General features: G+C 66.5%; 1 protein-coding gene across 1 annotated transcript in view; it reads left to right on the forward strand.

The window, feature by feature from the left end:
• The first annotated feature begins 4,574 nt into the window (after window positions 1-4,574).
• The window catches only part of AATK (apoptosis associated tyrosine kinase), a 23,448-nt gene continuing 18,378 nt past the window's right edge, over window positions 4,575-9,644 (forward strand). The window contains exons 1-3 of the mRNA XM_023538660.1: window positions 4,575-4,788; window positions 6,779-6,962; window positions 8,014-8,159. Of these exons, the coding sequence (XP_023394428.1) occupies window positions 4,575-4,788; window positions 6,779-6,962; window positions 8,014-8,159 (544 nt within the window). The remainder of the gene's footprint in view (window positions 4,789-6,778; window positions 6,963-8,013; window positions 8,160-9,644) is intronic.

Here is a 9,644-nt window from a genome sequence, read left to right on the forward strand (position 1 = left end):
CAGCTGAGGCCTCCAGCAGCGGGTGGGCGACAGAGGTGCCCCCACCCGGTGTCTGTGGACGTTTCTGGCACAGGTAACTGGGGCAGGAGGGCCTGTGTTTGCCCCAGGTGTTCCCAGGAGACGGTGGCGGGGACTGAGGGCCCTGGGGAGGGGTAAGCGTGTCCCTCTGGGGCCGGAGCTGCTGCAGCCCCTCTCTGGTCCACATTCTTGGTGTGGGAGGCTTCTTCCCTGCCCGGCGCCCAGCACCCCGTGTGCAGAGGCGGGAGCAGCGGCCGGCCCACAGACAGAGCCTCCTGGGCAGAGACTCAGAAGAGATGGGCCTTAGTGGGTGCCCAGGTCCCCCAGAGAGCAGGGGGGGGAGACGGGGTGGCGCTGTCAAGCTGGCTGCAGGGGACCTGGGGCCAGGCCTCTTACCCTCCCAGGCTGGTGGCCCCGGCAGCGTTTACCCATGGCCGCCTGGCAGCAGTCTGCAGCAGGAGTGTGCAGGGGGCCAGCGGTAGCTGCAGACCTGCATCTGTCGCCTGTGCCTTTGCTAGCTTGGGCACACTTCCCCAAGTGGGAGATAAACCCCCTGCCCTGGAGTCAGGGCCCAGGGGCCCAAAGTCCCACTCACATGTCACCGGGCTCTGGTACAGTCTAATCCAGCTCCAAAAAAGCTGGGCCCACACATGATGGGCTCTCCTGGGTCCCCTCGCTGGAGCTGGGCCCAGTGTGGGCAGCCACGCGCGGGGTCCCCTGGGCCCGGCCCCCTCCAAAGGCATTTGCTCCTGTGGGAGGGATGCTGGCGGCAGGGCTGTCTGCCCAGCTTAGGGTGTGGGTGTCACTCGCTCGGGAATGACTTCCCAGGCGACTCCCAGGGCTTGGAGAACATGGTGTCACCAGCCGATGGCCCAGAACCCAGGTGGAAAGCCTGGCTGGGCCCCGAGGGCAGGAGGTGGAGGTGGCCCTGCTGAGCCTCAAGCCCAGACAGATGCGGCTCAGGGACAGGAGCCCTGTGCTCCAGGCAGGGCGTCTGCTGGGAGGAGGGGTCCAGCCTCAGGAGTGCAAGCTTTGGACCTGTCGGGGTGGGGGTGCCGGTGCTGACCGCAAGGTGGGGGAGGCCCTACCTGCACCCTGCCACTCGCACTGTCTGTGGGGCCCGGACGTGTCTGGTGTGGGGTCCTGCGCCCCCAGCCCTGCGCCCGGTGTGTCGGCGCAGGCACAAGCCCCTTCCCCCACCTCGGATAAAGATCCGCTTTGCCTCTTGGGAGCTGGGGTAAACAGCTGTGATGAGAGTAATTACAACGTGTCGGTTTGATGACTTTCAAGGAAAAGTCAGGAGCCGAGCGGTGGGTTCCTCTTTCCAGGTCAGTGGACAGGAGGCCTGTGTCCCTCTGTGGGGCGGGCCGCCCAGGATGAGTGACCAGCTGGGCCGCAGGGCTCCTGTTGGCCCCCATGTGGTGTCGAGGAGGAGAGGTGGGGTCCCCCGCTCTCGTGCTCAGCACCCCGCGTTCGGAGCCGGCTCCCAGCCCCGGAGGCCCACAGCCCAGTTTCCTCGTCTGCAAAGCGCAGTCGTGATGCCCACGCCCCAGGCCCGGGTGGCGGGTAACGCCTGGCGAAAACTTGACACTCGGTAAACAGAGACCGTCATTTTGGAGGGGGCGCTGCATGGAGACAAGGCCACAGTGGCCTTGTGGCTTTTCTCCATCCCCAAAGTGGAGAGATGGCTCTTTTGAGGTTTGCTCGTGTCTGTGGGGGACCCTGCTGGGGGTCCCCCAGAGTCAGAGGGTAGGGGACGCTCGTGGTCACGGCTGAGTTTGCTTCCGTGGTCGCTCAGCAGTCAGGGGTGGACAGAGGGGCCAAGCGTGGGGAGAGGGACCTCGCCGAGTCACCCCGCCAGGCGTGCTGCCCCCGGTCGTGGGCTTTCGTGGCTGTCCCCATACAGGTGGCAGCGGCGTCGAGAGTGAAGGGTGCTGAGTTTGAGGCTCTGGGCCTGGGCACACTCTCCAGTGCGGCCTGGGGGTTGGGGACCACCAGTGCCTGTCAGACGCAGGCAAGGCAGGGCGCTGGAGGGGCCGGCCGGAGTGTGAGCTCCTGGGGCCGCCTCTGGGGCCCAGCTCTTCCCAGGATGTGGGTGACTCGGGCATTTCTTGGCAGTCACAGCCCCGTGACCTCAGTGCTTTGTGGCCTTGGGCCAGTCACTCAACCCCTCTGAGACTCAGCCCTGCTGGGTGAAACCTCACTCGCTCTGGGGAGACCAGGTAGGTGGGGCATGGAAGCCGAAAACTGAGGGTGACGCGGGTGCCACGTGGGGGTCAGCAGCAGCTGGGCCCAGCGGGCGGAGCGCAGGTGCTGTGGCCTCGGGAGAATGTGGCTGCCTCTCCCACGGCGGGGGCAGTGCCGAGGCAGGTTGCTGTGCTTTTTGGGCAGGAGGTCTGGGGCAGGCGTGGGGACACCATCTCCCCCCAGCTTCTCCCCGAGGACACCCAGGGTGCTGGGTCAGCCCCTTCCTGGCCTTGGGCCCCTCTCTGTCCACAAGGTGCCCACTGCCGAGGGTCACAGGACGGCTAATGGGGCCAGCGGTGTGGGGTTGATGGCGGCACGTCCCCAGGCGGTGCGGATCAAGGCCGAGCCTGAGGCGGGGTCCACCTCTGATCAGTCAGCGGAACTAGGAGTTTTGAGGGGGCTCGTGGGCGACAAGGCGGCTTCTGCTGAGCCCCTGCCCGGGGAGGGAGTTCCAGCCGGGCCTCGTCTCAGCTGGCACAGGAGCCGCTGCCCTTGGGGGACTCGGGACCCAGAGGGCATCCGAGGAATGGGCTTGGGCGGGCCCAGGGTCCTGCTCCCTGGCTGGCAGGCAGTCCCTGGCAGGGACCCTCAAACCTGGTGGCCTAGTGCTCACTGCCCATGGGCCCAGGCAAAGGTGGGTGCTGTCCGGGCCCCTCCCAGAGCGGCTCGGGCTGGGGGCAGGAGCTGGCCCTTTGACCAGTGTCACCTCCCTGCCCACCTCCCCTGCCCAATCCCGAGAAAGGCTGGCCCAGGGGGAAACTGCGGCTGTCGGGTGGGTCTGGGGGTGCGCGCCGGTGTGGGCAGGGTGGGAGGTCCTGGTCCCCTCCGGGCAGGGGCCGAGGGGAGACAATTGCTTTGCATTCTGGCACCTTCTCCAGGAAGCTAGGCTCTGCCCGTCCCTCACTGGGGCTGTTTCTCCCCCACGGGCCCCTGCACCCACACACACGCACACATGCTCACACACCAGCACACATGTGTAAACATGCAACAAACCCTCCAGCACACCTGCGCCTCACACACACACATGTACGCACAGCCACACATGCCTGCACATACATGTACATATGATAAGTACCTACGTTTGCATGCACGCCTGTAAACACGCAATAAACCCTTCAGCACACCTGCACCTCACACGCACGCACACGTGTACAACACCCCGTGACATGGGTGAACACTTGCCCGTGCCCCTTGCACACGTGTGCTCACACATGTGTAGTGTGCACACACCAGCTTAGGGCCTGCTTCTTAAAGTGTTTAGTCACCTCCTTGGCAGGGGGCGGTCTCCCTCCGAGTGTGGCTGCCCCCCGCCCCCACCCCAGTTCCCAGGCAGCCTGTCTGGGCCATCGCAGTGGGTGGTGTCCATGCTGAGTCCCTGCCTCCCTCAGCTGGGGCCAGGGGCAGGGGGCCCTGTGCCCCAGGGCAAGAGTGGGGTTCTCCTGAGGGTCGCTCTGGGGTTAGACCAGCAGCTGGAGCCACGAGGGAGCAGCCGCCCAGAGCCGGGCGTGGGGGGCTTCCTGGGGAGACGGGGCGGCTCTCCGCCCCCAGCCCTGGCGGCCTGGGCTTGTTGTCATGAGGCCCCCAGCCTCTGCTCTGGCCATGCCAGAGTAAGTGGCAGGATGGGAGTGGGCAGGGCCCATGCACTGGGCAGTCTGGGGTCACCTGTCCCGGGGTGTGTGAGGTGGGGCAGCAGGTGGCCTCACGGTGTGGTGTGGCCAGCCTGGCCTTGCTGGCTTCTGGCCAGGGTGTGGCTCCCCTCCTCCCAAGGGCAGGCACTGCAGCCCCCACCGACTCAGGCCTGGGTGCCTCGGGCTGGCCGGGGGCCAACCTGCTCACCCCAGCGAGCCCAGCCAGGGGCAGGGGGCTCTGGGTCTGAGCCCCAGGCTCTGCTGAGCCGCCCCTGTGCCAAGGCCAGCATGGGAGACACAGCAGGGTGGGGCCGAGGAGGCCGCCCTGAGTCCTCCTGGGGAGGGGAGCTGGGGAGGGTCCCACACGGCTTCACGCGCCCTCCGCCAACTCGAAATTCTTAGCATTGTGAACAGGGCCCTGCAGACTCTGCGGCCGGTCCTTGGGGGCGCCATCCAGCAGGGTGTCCAGTGCCCAGTCGCGTCTTCCCTGACGCTGTGTCAGGGGCCTCACGCTGGTAGCTTGAGACGGGCAACCCAGGAGCCGGCCAGCGCCACGCATGGACGCCCCGTGCTCCCTCTCCCTCACGCTCCTCCCAGAGAGCCTGTATCACGCCTTTGCCAGCACACGGCGGTGCGGGCTGTCCTGTGTCCCCGGGAGGCTGCGGAAATGTTTTTGGCAGGATGCAGGCATCCCCAGGGGTGGTGTCTGGCCCCCAGATGAATGGCCTGGAGGAAGGGTCCTGCCTGGACCCCTGGGTGGTGGAGGGAGCTGTCCCGGCCTCCAAGGACACACTCGCGGCTGAGGCTGCCCCTGGCCTGAGCACGGCCCCCGACGCCCCTCCCCAGCCGGCCTCGCCCCGTCTGCCCCTCCTGAGCTCCAGGGTGGAGCTGGGAGGTAAGGGTGTCCCGATCACTTGCCCCCGCCTTGTACCCCCAGGATGAGTGACCACCCTCGGTCCCGCACTGCCCAGTTGGGGTGTGAAGAGGTTTGGAAGATTCTGGGCTGAGGGCAGCGGGGCACAGCCTCTCGGCACAGATGCCCGGAGGCCCCTGGGGTGGAGCCTGGGCAGCTGCGGAGGTGGAGCTGGCCGCACCCTACCCAGAGCCCAGTTCTGGCGAGGAGGGTGGGCCTCAGTTTCCCCGTCCGGCTGCAGTCAGGGCCAGACGAGAGCTTGGGGGTGTCAGCCGGGACTGGGGCCACTCACGACTGCCCCCGGCATGGTCCAGCTCCCGGGCAGGGGGCGCCTTGCAGATGGCCCAGGGGGCCAGGGGTGGGCGCGCGGCCGCGTTCGCCTCCAGGCCTGGCGCCTCGCGGACAGCCGGCTCTGGTTTCGGTCCCCTCAATTGTCCTGTCGTTTCTGCACCTGGCCTCGGAGATTCTCAGGGAGGAGGGAGGAGGGAGGAGGCGGGCGGGCTGGGCCTGGTCTTGCCCTGGACACTCCGGCCTCTGTCTCTACAGCGGAGGGCTGCCCGGTGGCTGCGTGGGGTTCTGTTTCCCGCGGCAGAAGCATCCACGTCAGGGGGCTTGGGCAAACCTTTACCAAGAACCCTGCAACCCCGCGCAGGCCCCCGGGAGCTGGATCTGCCCTGCTGATGGCTTGTGGGGTGTGAGGCGCCCCTCCCGCTCACCCTCCTGCCCCCAGAATCCTGCCATTTGCTCCAGCGGGGGGCTGGGGTGGGGGTGTCAGCAGCAGACGTTGGGCTGCTCTGGGCACGCAGACCGCCACCCCTGGCGCTTCACCCAGTGAAACGCCCGCTGGGTTACACAGTTCCTTCCTGCATGAGATCCTGTTTGCATCACCCTTGGGCATGGGGGACGGTGCCAGGATGTCCTCAGATGCCTGGCCGAGGCCCCGCCCCAGGCCTGCGGGTGACCCCTTAAGCATGAGCCCCCGTGGGCTGCACGGGTGCCCGGCAGCGTGGCTGGGGCACCAGATATACTGGGGTTCGTGCGCCGGCCTGAGGCGGGAGGCCCTCTCGGACGTCCTGGCTCCTCCCACTGGAACCGCAGGCCAGCAGGGGCTGGGCTGGGCACTCCGTCCTTCGAGACGGGTGGCATGGTGCCATGGTGTCGGTGTGAGCCATGGGTGAAGCTCCCTAGAGGCCTCCTGGGGCCGGGAGGGAAGGTGATAGCCTTCGGGGCCTCGGAGCCCGTGTGTGACCAGGTGTGTTACGAGCTGGTGGAGATTGGGGAGGTGCTGGGCTGTGCTTGCGGCCGACGGCCAGGTGTGTGGAGCGGGCCGGCTCGCACTGACTCCCCCGGGCCAGGGGCATTCGAAGCAGCTCAGCCCCAGGGGTCTGAGAACGCAGGCAGGGTGGGCAAGCCTGGGGCCAGGATGGGGTGGTGGGCCCTGGCGGTTGTGGACTCCGGGCGTGTGGACGGCGTCCTGGCCTGTGTGTTGTCTGCAGGAGAGGGGCCACTCGCCACCTGATCTTCCACCCTAGGGGCATTTCCAGGGCCAGAGGGTATGGCAGGGAGCGCGGACAGGCCAGAGCTCGCCCGTGACCCTCCCGCCTGGCCTCCCGTGAGCTGTTCAGGTGCGATGGGGTGTCTCGGGATGGCCATGCTGGGGGACCCCAGGGCTGTCGACTGTGGACGTGTCCTCTGTCCCAGGAGGGTCTGGGCAGCTCCCGACGGGCAGCAAGGAATGCTGTGGGCGCCTGGTGTCAGAGAGGGAGGGGCCTCTGGGGAGAGCCAGCCAGGGGACACTGGGGGCACGTGCGGAGGGGCGGCGGGCAGAGCCGGGCCTCCCGATCTGGCCTTGACGGGCGTCTGACTGCTCAAACGTTTTTTAAGTTGAGGTCAAATTTATGTGGTGTAAAAACAGCCACTTTAAAGCCACAGTTGTCATTCAGCGTTTTCGCGTTTTTTTGCGTTGTTCCAGAACGTGCTGAGCACCCCAGAAAGACTCTCCATGACACCAGCAGTCGCTCCCCACCCCGGCCCCCGGCGACCTGTCGGTGTGGACACGCGTGTGGGCGGTGGCGTGCCCTGAGCACCCGCGGGCTCGCCATGGCATCAGGCTCCGCGTTTCTCTACGCCCTCGATGACCCGTTAAAGGTCACGGGGTCAGGTCACCCTCTATTCTTCAGAGGAGCTGCCGGGCCGGGGAGCGGGCTGTGGCCTCCAAGCAGAACGGGGAAACCGAGGCACTGGGCGTTGAGGCTGGGGGGTATGTGCTGACCGGCCCTCCCTCCCTCCTGAGCGGTAGCTCCTGAGGGCCCTGTGCCTCGTCCCCCCCGAGCAGGGGTTGGGACTGGCCTGGTGGAGAGGACAGTGGGGACGAAGGCTCAGAGGGGACCGGCCAGCGGTGTGGAGGGCTCGGAGGGGCGTGGGCGTGGGTGGGCAGTGCTTTTAGAATAGGGTTCCAGTCCAGGTTGACTAATGGCCCAGAAGCCACAGTCCCCCGAAGGCTGGACGGGGTCCAGGCGGGGTGCAGGCTGTGGCCTGGCGGGGCGGGGGCTGGGGAGCGTTTGCTGTGTGGGGGCTGTGTGCCTGGTTGGGTTTGAGGTGCTCATGGATACCCAAGGGGAGGGGAGGGGCCTGGTGGCCATCGGGGTCTGGCGCCCCAGAGGTGCTGAGACCAGGGTCCGAGCTGGACGGGGTCAGGGAGTGGGTGGAGGCCGAGCCTGGGGGAGGAGCTCCAGCCCGGGACAGCGAGGGGGCTGCCGATGGCCGCCCTGGGGCCCGGGACGAGGCTCAGCCTGCCCCGCTTTCTGCATGCCGGTCATTCGAGGTGGCCACAACTCCAGTCCCTCAGGGTGTGTCCACCGACCTCAGGACAGAGCCTGAGTCTCTGTCCCTCCTCCTGTCTGGTTCAGGCCACCTGTGCCTGCCATCTCTGAGTCCCATCGCTTCCCTGGGGAGGCCTAGCTGACCTTCGGCCAGGTGGCTCCCCTGGGTGGGCTTTGAGTCAGGGTGGGGATGGACGGAGACCTGGTGGAGACCCCCCAGACCCCCTGAGGCCAGGGCAGGATCTGGGCTCCGTTCCGTGATGGGATCAGGTGTGAGCGATCGTGAAGTGTAATCGCGCACACCTGGCTGCAGACTTGGGGCGAGAAGGCGGGCAGCTGGGAAGCCCGAGGCGCCCGGATCTCTCCCCCGGCCTTCCGCGTTTAGGCTCCCAGACGGGATCACTCGGATGGAGATGGTGGTGTCCAGAGGCTGTCTGAACCTGCACCCACCAGACCCTGGGCCAGCATCACCCAGGGCCGGACACCGGCTTTGGACGGGCGCGTCCCCCGTGCGCGAGGCCGACGTTTGCTGTGGGTCAGACAGGTGCTTCCCCGTCCTGTGCCGACTTCCTGTAGCTTCCTCGTTCGTGTTTTGGGGTCTTGAAGCATTTTTCACTTCCCGCTGATTGTGCGCCCTGCACGGTAATAACACAGGCCCTGACGAGTTCTCTGTGAACCATTTTCCTGGTTTGTCGTTGGCCTTGAATTTGGGGCTTTTATGGAACGTGCATTTTGACGTCGTCGAGCTCGTTGCTCTTTGGTGATCCCTTTCGTTGCTTTTAGTTAAATCTCCTTCTCCACCGAGAAGCCTGAGATTTACCCGTTTTCCTCTAAGATGCGCAAATCCGACTTACAGACGTCTGAAGCTCCGCAGGTGTGTGGGTTGAGGCAAGGCGGCTGGGTTCGCAGCACGGCTCTGTAGGCGGCCTGCTGCCGTGGGGGGCGGCTCGGCTGACCCAGCTCCCCCACTCCGCCTCCAGCTTTTAATTAGCGCTGGTCGGCGTGTTAACAGCTGTAGAGGCGAGGGCCCGCTCTGCTGCCTGTGGCGCTTCTGCCGCTGTGGGGTCACAGGACTTGTTGGCAGGTGGCTGCAGAGAGGGCCAGGGAGTTAGAGTGACCCAGACACACCTGTCACCTGATGTTTGCCCCACCTGCTGGCAGAAACAAGTCACTTGTACTTTTACTGAGGGGCCCCCCCAACCTGCTGGCACCTGGTTCTGTCCTGAGCTGCGCCCCAGAAATGCTCCGTCCTTGCTCCTCCCGCCGCCAGGCTCTGAGGGCGGCTCACCGGACGAATCTGCAGGGTGCCAAGGGCACCCCCTTGGGGGACCCCGCCCCATGCCACTCCCAAACAGGAGCCTTTGACGAAGGGCCCCCCCCGGTACCCTCCACTGCCTCAGAGGCACCGTGGGGACCTGCTCTCCCCAGAAGACCCCGGGTCTGGCCCTGCAGTCCCCTCCAGCCTGATCCGACTCTCTTCCCCTTCAAATCTGTCCCCTGAGGCCAGGGTGGTGGGTGCGGCTCAGGCCTGGTTCTGGAGAAGCTTCTGGAGAGGGCAGGTGGGGGGCAGGGCAGGAGCGGTGTCCCAGAGCCGGCGCCCAGCAGGTCTTCCATGGGGCTATGGGGTGTCCGGGGGGCAGGAGGGGCCAGAGACAGGGCACTCTAGGCCTCAGGGTCTGAAAAGGGGCTCCCCAGGCCCAGTGGCAGGGCCCTGAGGTGGCCCCAAGGGGCAGCAGAGACGGTGCAGGAGTTGGGGTTCTGAGCATGTGTCAGAGCAAAGGGGGGGGCACTGCTCTTAGGAGGCCCCCACGAGGTTCCCCTCCAGAGCCGGCCCTGTCCCCCGCCTTCCACAGCCTCTCGGGTTGGGCCTGTCTCTGCCCACAGCGTAGTCACCCTGTGCCCCTCCCTGCCCCCCGTTTTGCCCACAGAGCAGGACGGGGCAACGGGGAGGCCGCGCCCGAGCCCGAGGTTCCTGTCTGCAGCTTCCTTATCCTGGGCCTTTGTGTGGTGAGGACA

Source organism: Pteropus vampyrus, unplaced genomic scaffold, assembly GCF_000151845.1.
Source record: "Pteropus vampyrus isolate Shadow unplaced genomic scaffold, Pvam_2.0 Scaffold227, whole genome shotgun sequence".
In the NCBI taxonomy this organism is placed as follows: domain Eukaryota; kingdom Metazoa; phylum Chordata; class Mammalia; order Chiroptera; family Pteropodidae; genus Pteropus; species Pteropus vampyrus.